The sequence below is a fragment of the Macrosteles quadrilineatus genome, unplaced genomic scaffold (assembly GCF_028750875.1).
Source record: "Macrosteles quadrilineatus isolate MER2022 unplaced genomic scaffold, UCM_ALF_1.0 Scaffold_2__2_contigs__length_208266976, whole genome shotgun sequence".
Taxonomy (NCBI): domain Eukaryota; kingdom Metazoa; phylum Arthropoda; class Insecta; order Hemiptera; family Cicadellidae; genus Macrosteles; species Macrosteles quadrilineatus.
This window is the reverse complement of record NW_026542595.1, coordinates 40,807,923-40,820,216: the sequence shown is the minus strand read 5'-3', so window position 1 is coordinate 40,820,216 and position 12,294 is coordinate 40,807,923. Positions and strand designations below refer to the sequence as shown.

General features: G+C 35.0%; 1 protein-coding gene across 2 annotated transcripts in view; it reads right to left on the bottom strand.

Moving 5' to 3' along the window:
• Window positions 1-12,294, bottom strand: part of LOC128986352 (E3 ubiquitin-protein ligase MARCHF5-like) — a 59,341-nt gene that overhangs the window by 37,862 nt on the left and 9,185 nt on the right. For both annotated transcript variants that reach the window (XM_054406683.1, XM_054406682.1), the window contains exons 2-3: window positions 11,051-11,115; window positions 9,205-9,295 (exon numbers count right to left, since the gene is read on the bottom strand). In XM_054406683.1, coding sequence (XP_054262658.1) covers window positions 9,205-9,295; window positions 11,051-11,100 — 141 coding nt within the window. In that variant the 5' untranslated portion in view covers window positions 11,101-11,115. The remainder of the gene's footprint in view (window positions 1-9,204; window positions 9,296-11,050; window positions 11,116-12,294) is intronic.

The window sequence follows — 12,294 nt, the reverse complement described above, 5'->3', positions numbered from 1 at the left end:
TTAATTTTCTAAGATTGTCTTCAGTTATAGATTCAAACTTCAAATTTTTTATAATGCAAGATTTTGAGGGTGTCTGTGTTACTGTACCTATTGCTGTTGTTAATGGTTGTGAACAAGCTTTTCAACTGCAGTTGTAAAAAAGTTATTAAATATATTACTCACTGCCAGTGGGTGTGTTACCGTTTGACCATTTTGAATAATGGTTTTATTTGAAGTTAGATCTACTAGGGATGGTCAAGTCTCGAAATTTCGGGAAATTTTCGGGAAATTTTCAATCTTGTTACACGAGACGAGATTACTTTTTGGCCGAGATTTTTATCGAGACGAGAATAAAAAAAAAAAAAAAAAAATTAAAAACGCCTGCAGAAAGTCAATGCAATACCCGCAATACAGGAGCGTGTTGTAGTTGCGTTTCCTTTTCGAAGGCGTTCTTATTTAATTCATTCTTTTAATGTAAATATTACTTTCATTATTTTAATAATATTACTTTAATAACATTTGAGAAGTTTTGTTAAGTGTAAGCAGTGTGAGGAATGTTTTATTACTATTAAAAAAGTCAAAACAAGTAACTATTTTATAAAAATTAATATTGCTTTTATTTTATGATTTATTTTATTTTAGGATAAGTTGAACTCTATCCTAACTGATATCACCATGTTTCCTAATCGTAGGCATTTTTAATAAGTTAGGCGTGATTAATAAAAAAATGTTATGCTGATGTTATTTAATGAAAGATTGTAAATATTCTTGCCTATTATCATTATTTTAGTATTTAAACAGTCATCTAACAATGTTACAAAATCAGGTAAAAATTTTGAACGTGCATTTCCCGTTGTGTAGGAGAAGAGAAATCTTGTCTCGATCTCGTCTCGAAATTTTATGAGAAATAAAAAATCTCGTCTCGTCTCGTCTCGAACTAAAAATCCAATCTCGTCCATCCCTAAGATCTACTGTTTTCGACTTAAGTTTTATTTCTTTTTTTATAATTTTCCATGTTACTTTAGTTTTATTAGTGGCATTTTTTATCTTTTTGCCGTAAAATGTTTGTTTCGCTTTGTTAATTGATTCTTTAAATTCTTTTTTCTTTATTTTAATCATTTTACTCATTGCATTATCTTTTCTTCTCCTACATAAATTCTCAAGTTCTGTTATTTCAAACTTTTTCTCTACTATTTCACCTGAATTCCATTTACCATCATTGTACTTTCTTTCCATACTAATTACTTTTGGAAAATTTACATCAAAATAATAACTAAAAATAGAAATAAAAACATCATATTTTACATCTACAGAAGATTGAAAAACATCAAACCACGATTCATTACTTAAATCACTTAAAAATATCATAACATCATTTTCCTTAAATTTTCTACTTTTTTTCTTTACTGACTTTTTTTCATGCTTTTTAAACCTACTAGCTCTAAAAGCTGACCATCGTGATCAGAAAGTGTTATTATTCCTGTTACATTTGTCTGAATGGTGTCTATATTAGTAATAAAATTATCTATTGCTGTTTCTGAGTTGTTGGTAACCCTTGTAGGAAAATTAACTTTATAAAACATATTGTACATAGTTATAGTACTTAAAAATCTATAATACAATGCATCATGTTTCAGTACATTTATGTTTATGTCACCTGCTAAAATTATATTTTCATACTTCTTTGTTAAAACATCTAATGCAGCTTCAAGTTTAGTTAAAAAACAATCATTATACTTATACTCAGGAGTTCTGTATACACCTACTAATAAAAAGGAAAAATCATTAATAATTATCTCAGCCAAGCAACACTCAAATTCCTTCTCTGAAATAATTTCTTGAACCTCTTTATTTAAAACCTTTTTACATTTTACAAATCTGTTGGTTAAGATTAATACACCACCACCGGTGGTGGTTTTCCTTGTCCAAAATGAAGATATTTTATAATTTGTAATGTTTACATGTATTAATTCCTCCTCATAAATGTTAATTTCAGTTAAAACAACAACATCTGGGTTAATTTCATCCAAATTTATTTCTAAAATGCCTAATCTTGTTGATAAATTTTGAACATTTTGGTGAAATATTGAAAAATTTTGAGTGCTGCTATTACTAATTACTTTATGTGTATAACAATTTGTCTGTTTCAATTTGTTAAGATCTTTACTGTTATTAAAGCATATTGGAATAGAAGTATTATGGTTGCCAATAGAATCAGTATTTTCTACAGGATTATAAAAACTTGCAGAAAAGTTTTCATTGTCATACCAATTTAGTTTAAATTTAGGCCTAAAGAAGAAGAAGGTGGTGAATCACTGACACTATATTGCCCATTTGTATCACTCACACACACACTTGACGACATTTCTTCTTGAGGTTGCTCAGCTACCTCCTGGTCTCCAGGTACGGCATCTTGCTTGTCTAGTTCCTGAGGTGCAGGCAGTGATGGTGTGAATATCTTCTGTTGCATAGCGGGAAGGTCCTGTGTTGATGACTTCACTTGTAGATGTTGCAGCAAAATATGATGTCTTAAGCTGGTATTAAACTCTTCGTATGTAAGACCATTCCACAATGATCTTGAAGACCACCATTGGTTGTAGGATATAACTTCAACAGGGGTTCCGGTGAGTTGCTGAAACTTAAATATATTTCTTGCAAATAGCTCTACCGGTATCTCATCACGGACACATCCCATAGCAGAACAAATCAGCTTACTAAATCTTGTTTTATTGAAATATTTTATCAGGTCATCGAAAGCTTTGTTGTAGTCGGCTTCTGTTGGTTTGCCATTGTATTTATGTTTAGTCACTAGAGCATAAAAACCAGCACCGTTAAGGATTTCTTGGTAGGTTAGGTGGTCTGTTAAACAGTCAGATTCTTGTGGTTTTCCAATAACTTTTTTGAAACTCACTGCCACCCCAGCGGACATTTGTCTATCAGCCCCAAAATCACTAGAAATACAATGTGCGAAAGCAGTGTTTTCACTATGTTTGTATTCCATAATTTTGTCTTCCATGTCGGTTTCTATTAAGCTTACTAGAGGCTGATGGAACTGTAACTTGTAATGTAGCTCCTGAGATTTCCACCAACATAGGGCTTTTATAAAAATACGGGCCAGTTTTGTCGTGCCTGCAGCATTTAGATGTAGACCTTGTACAGTGTAATGCTGTCTCTTCATGTGGTTGAGATTAATTAGAATGACTTTGTCTAGTCGTATCGCCACTTCCTTTATGTAACTATTTACTCTTCTTATTTCATAGTTCTCTTTGCTATTTTGAGGCCTGTCATATCTGTTAGGTACTGTGCACAGGAAAACAGGTCTGTTCTGGGTTAATGTTTTTAGCTCACTTTCAAGGTTTTTATATATATTTGTAAAATCTTCATCCAGGCTATTGTTTGTTCCCCCAAGAATTAGTAGAGGATTATTTTTGTTGTCAATCTTGGCTGAAGAAATTACTTGAAGAAGGGTTGTGTTTGGTCTCACATAGCCAAAAGTGTTAACTTTTCTTTCACTAAGCTCTTCAATTTTTTGAGCTAAATGTTTCCCTTGACTGTCAGAACATACAGTAACATTTGACTTGAGAAAATCCTTTTTGTTTTTATTTTTATGAAATTTTGTATTGTAAACTTGTTTTCTGTCATCCATTTTTATTCGGTCCTTGAGCCAATTAGTTTGGTTTTGATTAATGCTGCCAGATGTCTTGTTCAAGTTTTCATTAAACCTGTTTAGGCACTCAAATCTATTGCTTAGTTGTAGGTCATAGTTTTTGGAATAAAATACTTTAGTTTGATAACTTTGATTTCTTCTACGATTAATTGATTTCTGCTTCCATCCATCCACGACAAATTGTTGGCCAGCAGTATGTTTTTTATGTTCCACAGTCTGGTCATCTGATGTAGGCTTCATCTGAGATTGACGAGGTGTGAAATCAACTTGCACTGCTTCATCTTTTCCTGTGGGTTTATTTTGTTCAGCTGCACCATTTTGAACTGAGTCTAACATTTGTTGTATTAGCTCACTCTTGAAGTTATGTATCTGTGAGGGGTTGTACATAATTGAAGCTAGTTGTGCTCGTTTTGTCCACACACTAAACTCACTGAAAGTAGCAGGATTTATTATGAGATCCTGAGGTGATGCTAATGATTTTTCATTCATTATGTGTGCAATTAAAACGTCAACCATTATAATCATAAATATTCCACAGTCAGAGCCATTGTTTTGCTGCGGTATTTTGCAAGAGTGAATTTTGACTGGCTCCTTTGAGTAGTCAAAGTAAGCATTCAATTTTTCTGCAATTGTTACAGCTGACTTGTAATTGTTTGAATTGTTTATGGAGTCAAAATACAAGAATGACTTCATTGTTCTGGAGTAGAGAAGTAGGCTCCAGTGTGATCCGCTAACTTCTTCCTGAATAGATTTTGAGTCATTAACTGGAATAATTATGTAATTCTTATTCTTTGGATCTAATGGTGTTAAAAGTGTTTCATAGTCAGCTAAACATTTGATTGCCTGACTAATTACAGGGTTCATCAACAATACACACTGATGTTTACTGCTAACTATGGTATCCATCATCTCAAAGTAGTATCGTATTGAGTCATCTGTTACCCAATTTCCTCCTAACAACGAGCAAGCCAACCTAATATTAGGTTCTTTGGAAGTGTCTGGTATTTTGACATTTTGAATATTTGTAATTGTTTCATTTGTCGTTTCTGTTGGCAAATCAATGTTACTAATCGATGAATCAGAGAAGATTGACAAACTTGACTCAGAACCTAAGCTCTGTGATGAATCTTGATATTCTATGCTGCAAACTTCGGTATTTCCCGCTTGACTACTTTTTGATGTAGAAAAGTTAAAATTGTCAATAGTCAGGGATAACTTGTTCTCAGAAATGTATTTCTGTAGCTCCTTTTTAGATCTAAAAATTTTCCCCTTTGGCGATGTAATGTACACATCAATTTTTCCTGCATTTAACCCTTTGGCTGCTAAGAATTTTTTGACATGTTATCCGAAAACTGCTAAGGTTTTTTACATGTTTTATCCCTAAACTGCTAAGCCTAAAATGGTGAATTTGTAGAGTTTTACTAAAAATATCATAACTTCCGCAAAATTAAAGTTATTAAATTGATCTTTATTTTATTTTGTAGGATATTTTATTCTAAACAAATAAAAAAATAAAACATTATAAAATAAATATAAAAGTACGCCCAAAAAAATTTGACAAAATTTTTTTTTTTTTTTTTTTTTCAACTTTGAGACTAAAAAACATAAATAAAAATCCAACTCTTCCTGTAAACTCTATTTTTAACTGAAAGTACATGTTGTATTGAGTAAATCCTGAAAGTTGCAAGCAAAAATAATGAATTTTACACAGTTATCAATAAAACAAAAAAAACTTACCGTTTTGTAGATTGGCGTCAAGAAACTGCGTAACTGCGGGTCCGGCATATATATGCCAAATAATAATTGTAAAATATAAAAAATCAGTTTATGAACACAATAACAAGAACTACAGTTAATATTTACACTATTTACATTTTCTTGGGACACTTTACTGGCACACGTGATTGACAAAGCACTCTGCGTGTACCCCAGCTCCGCACCGTACACAGATTGTGCGCGATCTTCTTTTCTTCATTTCAGGATGGTTTTCACCTGAACAGGCTCTGCAGAGTTTTTCTTTCCTTCCAGGTAACTTCCTCAGACCAAAGCCAACACGTGGACCATCACCACCACCCTCGTTATCCTCAGGACCCTGATCCTGCTTGCTGGCAAGCCATTCATTTGACCACTCTTCAATTACCGATCTCATGAAATTAGCCCTACTCATCCTGCCTTGAGTTGTGTTTAGCTTATACAGCAAATAAGCATTCAACACCATGCGGCCCATCACATTGAAAATAACTTTTTTTGAATGTTTCATGGTTCTCCGTTCGTCAAGGTACACATATAGCATTTGGTCGGTTGAGTCTATACCTCCCATACCCATGTTATACTGGTGTGCAATTTTTGTCTTGTTTTTCACAATATCTCTTCCACTTCTTCTTATAGTGTATGTCACTTTTTTTGCTTCACTATCAGTACTGAGAATTACGAACTGAGATTTATTTGTGGCCTTCTCTCTATGGGCCATGATGAGAATGGGCCCTTTCCGGACATAAGTTTTTTGGCCTACAGCGTACTTCCCCAACAGTTGTCTTGGGAGGCCCACCCTATCTTTCCTCAACGTACCAGTGACTAAGGTTTGGTGTTCATACAGTAATTTGGCAAGAGACAAGGAAGTAAAAAAATTATCCAGGTACATGTGGTGACCTTTGTTCAGACAATTTGCCATCCGCAATAAAGTCATCACTACTGTACTGCCCAAGCCTGCTTCAACGACTCTTTCATTGTCATCATTCCTTTGTGCACCCTTGTAGCAATAGAATTGCACACAATACTTGGTTACAGAGTCGCACAGCACCCACAATTTGATGCCCCACTTGTGGTGCTTTTTCTTCGGCAAATACTGAGTTAGGGCAACTCTCTTTTTGGTACCGACGAGAGACTCGTCGACGGAGAGCGACTTTGTCGGATAATAATACAGCTTGAACAACCGATTTGCATGATCGATTATCGGTTGGAAACGCCCACAAGGATCGTAACCGGGTTCCCCATGTGCCACCAATTTATCCACATCAACCAAATGAAAAATTTTTAAAATAACCTGAAATCGATCCCTTGGCATAATTTTTGCAAAATATGGCGTCGCTTGGCTGAAGTGGGTGTCCCAATAACTCTCTATGCTTGGCTTGCGGATTAGTCCCATATTTAGAATGATTGCTATAAAAGCCTTCAATTCTAGAACGGTCAAATTTACCCACTTTCTCACTCGACTAAATGGAGACAATCCTTGCTGCTGACGCTGATCTGCGATGAACTTTCTGGCATAACGGTTTGTCTCTGTGACAAAAGTCTCTAACAAACCAAGAGTGAAAAAAAGTTTTAAATATTCAATAGGCCTTAAATTTTGGGGCGGGCAATGTTTAGGTCCATTCAATTCTGAATATTGAAACTGGTGGTTGTATCCCTCATCGTTCTCTTCTTCAACCTCGTCCCAGCTGCTACTATCCCCTGCATTTTGCTGAGGAGCAGCGTTAGGCCTACCTCTTCCAACACCTCTCCTGTTACCCATAGGCCTACGCCTTACCATGCGACCTCTTACACCCCTACCACCAAAAGGCCTAGTCTGTTGTATAGGCCTAGGTTCATCTACCTCTGAGTCAGAGGTTAGGCCTAAGTCAGGACGATCATCTCGGATTTCAGGAAAACGTCTAGCCCTCCTACCTGTTGATGTGCCCGGAATTGCAGGGTCATACGTCGGATCCTCGTCTGTATCGTCAACAAAAGCAGGAGAGGAATCAACAGACGATAGATCATCAATTGAAGAGTCACTTTCATTGTCCTCACTATTATCTAAATTAATGTTCAGTCCCGATTCTCGGGCAAAATTGAATATCGTGTTCTCACTAACTGGGGATTTCGGTCGATTTTGATCACCCATAATTCGTCAACTCACTAAAACACCAACTATAAAATAAACTTGTTCATAACAAACGTCGCATAACCATAGAAACACCAAAGCACTAAACTTCAGAACATCAATAACAGCTGTCTGCTCCAACTACGCAGATAACTCTGTTCCAGTGCAGTCTAGATCACAGCTGTTTTCGTTATTAGTGTACTATATAAAACTCGACAAATACAAGTGTTGTTATAATTTTTAACGAACAGTACACTTATTAAACCGTCATTTGCCGCAAACCGCATAAAAATAACGTAATATTTAGCGCCGTAAAAAAAAAAATTCGTAACAACGATATATCGTTGCATAGCAGTTCTCGGAACAAAAGCCAACAACGATATATCGTTGCGTAGCAGTTCTCGGCATGAATGCCAACGACGATATATCGTTGCATAGCAGCCAAAGGGTTAAACCTTTTTTTCTAATGACTTCTTTCCTTCCCCATCCGGGAGGTACTAAATTATTTACAGTCATGATTTGATTTAAACATACAATAGAAAACAGATAATTTATCTACATTATATATACAAATAAATATTCTGGACCAGTCAACCCTTTCAATTATTTGATTAAAATAAGGGCATCAATGATAATAATATCCTAAACGTGACTGTAGTACAGAGATAACAATATTATGGCATTAACAATGCTGCTTAATCAGTTTGTTTGTAAACAGAATGTTGACAGGTGGTTTGACAAGCAGCCAATGTGGGTACAAAGTTCACTGATGGAGCTTGAGTTTTCAGCGATGGGTGGGGTGGGTGGTGGGAACTCTACATGATAATTTGTTGAAACATGAAGTAGTCACATCCAGAGTCAAACCAGTTCTATTTCCTGTCTCTCAGTTAACAAAAAGTAAAAATTTATTTCAGTGAGTGCGGTTATACTTTGTAGTAATATAATTATTGAAGTGAGACCCAACGTTTTAAATTAGTTTTTATTACTGTAGTGAACCAAGTAAAGTGTTATGGTTATAAAGTTTCAGCAGTGAAAACATGTGGTTTTCAGCAATAAAAAACGTGAGTTTTAGTTTTCCACTTTAGATAAATATTTTTGAAAAAGGGGCCATATTTAGTCTTTTAGATATATTCAAATACATTACCAAACATCTTTGACTAGATTTTAAACACTTTCAAAAGATCTAAACCATCAAAATTAAACTTTAAAAACTTCACAAATCTTCAATGCAATACAATGTAGCAGACGACATATTCTCTATGCTGAAGAAAGAGACGGATGGAGGCGCTGTGTTGCTGAGGCCAAGTACCAACTGGGGTACAAATGGCCAGGGCAGTAAGTAAGTAAGTATTACTGCAGATAGGAAAAATTATGTCATCTTGTGTTTTTAGTATGCCTATTTGGAAGTATAGCTAGCCAACAAGTTATATCAAAGGAAATAAGCAAGTTATACAAAATAAGAAAGAAAGATTTTTAAAACTGCAATTAAACTCTTTATTAGGCTAGTTAATAACTTCTTGGGTTTATGGGGGAGGGAGTTTAAATTTCTGCACTGAAATATGACTGGCCCGCCTTTTCTTCAGAAATATACAATGGGGCCCTCAAAGGGAAAAGGTTTGAGACCCCTGGCCAATGCCCTATGTGAAATTTGCAAAAACCATCTTAAAATGTTTTGATTCATATAAAATAATTTACTTACCCATTTTCCAGAACCCTTGCAACCACAGGGATGCACCCATTTAAAAGCAGGACCATCTTCATCTGTTGCAAAACAGATCCAGCAAGTTCGACTGAAAGAATAATATAGGTACAGGTAATAATAATAACTAGATAACCTGTTGTTCGAAATAGAGCAAAACTACAACTTTTAATAAAAGAATAAACAACAAAACCCAAGATCTCAATCAAAGTGTCTCTCTAAAGTAATTTCTATGACTGATTAGAGAAAAATTATAAAATTATACAAAATTATAAAAGTGATCTACAATATTGAAATATAGATCCGCTCTCATACTGCTTTGGTTATATCTTATGTCTTATCTCTTAATTGTCTTTTGTCTATTGTCTATTATGTACTGTAGGCGCCTAAACAAAGTATTAAAGTATATATATATATTTTTTGAAGTAATTAGTATAAATATGTTTAGGCTATGTAAATAGAAGTTTAAAAAAAAAAAAAAACATGACACAATCTATCCGACATGTTGGCCATCGATGGAGGAGACAAGTATTCAAGTACCGTAAGTTAAATCTTAGTAAAAAAAGTAAAAAAAAAAAACATATTTACAGAGGTGATCAAGGTCTAGATGTAATTCTGCGCTAACTCATAAGTGAAGTATCTATATATTAATTTGAAACTGTTTTTCTTTGTGACAGCTAATTTGAGAGAACAGCTGGGTGTAGAAACTCGGTAGGGGTCTCTAAAGAAAGGTCTTGGTCTGTAGATGAACCATCAAAAGAGAAACGTGGTAAATTCCCTTGGGGCTCTGCCCCAGTGGCCTTTAAATTCCCATCCCATGTTATTCTTATGGAGGAAAAAAGGGTTTTTGTCACAGCTAATATCAGAGAACGGCTAGGCGTAGAAACTTGGTAGGGGCCTCTAAAGAAAGGTCTTAGTCTGTAGATGAGCCATCAAAAGAGAAACAAGGTAAATTCCCTTGGGGCTCTGCCCCAGAGGCCTTTAAAGTCCCCTCTTCAGATTTGTTTACATCACGGCCATATATGCATACATTTACACTACTTTTTAATGAAACAGCTGTTAATATTTAAATTGTGATTTACTAAATTTGTCAAAATGAAGTATTTTCAATGGTTTTTGCTGATTTTAAAATCGATTTTCTTCTGAATCGAGCTATGTTTTGCAACATAATGTTCTTTTACCAAATCAGTGGAAAATCCTAATATCACAGTAACTCTTAAAATTATTTCTTATGGAGTTAACTTATATCTATTGTATGGGTTGGTTTCGGCCTTTTTTACCACTTCCTTGCAAACTCCTTCCACTTACGTGCAAACAGATTGCACGTAAAGCGAGAAATTATGGACAATTTGATATACTAAAAATACAACTGAATTAACACTGTGCTACATTTCTTGAGCAATAATTGAAAGAGCCGATTTGCAAACAATGGAAACAGGAAAGTCGTAGAACACAACCAAGTACAGTAGAAGAAATAGAAATAATGTTGTTTTTTTTTCATTTATAATCGTTATTATAGACAACCTGATGCGGCTATGAGTGGGAAGCATTCATAGAAAACACTAAAAAACAAGGTCAACTTTTGAAAAAAAAGATAAGATATTTACAAACAATTTTAATTATATCTAACTGTTGTGTACATCTTGAGTATTAATCTTCGAGTTGACTCTTATAAAGTAATCGGAAATTATTTTAAAATAACGCCTGTAATGCTTCGCAATTGCTCGAATTCGAGCAACAGGTACACTAGTTATTTTTAAGGTGAAATATCATGTGTCCGTAATATAGAAATTTAGGCTACCGCACATTTAACTTATCAGGATTACTTAAAAGTAATTCTACTCACTCATTATCTTCAACGCTGATATGTGACAATGGAGCAGGACTAACTGCCATCCTTTGGATTTACAGCTGAAATCAGAACCATGTAAGTTAAGTTCAGTTACAGTAGGCCTAAGTTAAGTTAAGCTTAGCACTGTTAAGTAGAGAAGCATAAGTTAAGTTGCCTGAGTTGCCTGTCATGGCGGATAGTATACTTGACCCGAAATTGTGGTAGTTGTTTCAAATTAGTGAAAAGTAATAATAATGCTCTAGCTTGTGAAGGTTTTTGCTCGAGGTGGTATCACATCTCATGTGTAAATATATCTAAGAATGAATATGAGCAAATGGCAAAATTGAATGACAAATAACCTTGGTATGTAGTAAACTCTCCAGAGTTATCTTCCTTTTGAGAAGTCTAAAAAGTTGTCTGAATAAAAACTGTTTAAAAAAAGCCTATGTAGTTTTTTTTCAAGGAGTTCTTTTGATGGGCTCAGACTCTGGGGTGGGTCTGCTGAAATTAATGATGTATTGCTAATACAAAAAAGAGCTCTAAGAATCCTAGCAAACGCTGAGTATGATGCCCATTGCAGACCTCTCTTTGTAAATGAGGAAATCATGACTGTTTGTAGTTTGTATGTCTTTGTTTCAGTTGTGCAAGTAAAAAATGATCTCCAGTCACTTAGTCTTAGGGGTGATTATCATATGTACAATACCTAAGGAAGAATAATGGCGAGGAGAACATCACAATTAAGTTTATCAAAGGCGTCCCGAAAATCATCACCATGCCCGCTCCTTCAAAAAACGAGTAAAGCATGACACTCGTACTTCTTCGAGGTTGAGTGTCTACTTTCAAAATGTGAATGGCTTGCGGTCTAAGACTCAGAACCTTCGTCAAAAAGCCCCCTCTACCTCATACGATATCATATTTGCTGTTGAATCAAATCTTCAGGAAGAAATTAGTGATGGCGAGCTTGGTTTCACTAATCACAACATATTCAGATGCGACAGATCCCTCATTTCAACAAGCAAAACATCTGGTGGTGGCATTCTTGTTGCAGTTAGGAAGGACCTTAAGTCATCAGTGATTAGTTTAGAGCGTGGCAAATTTGAGGCTCTTTTTCTCTCTATCGTCATTGGGACTCGGCCTCTGCTGTTCTGTGTAGCTTATGTTCCTCCCAGCAAACCGGCCGCTACATATCTCAATTTTTCACATCTTGTAACTGCCACCTTGGTAAGTTATCCAACTCATTCATGCTTCATCTTAGGAGA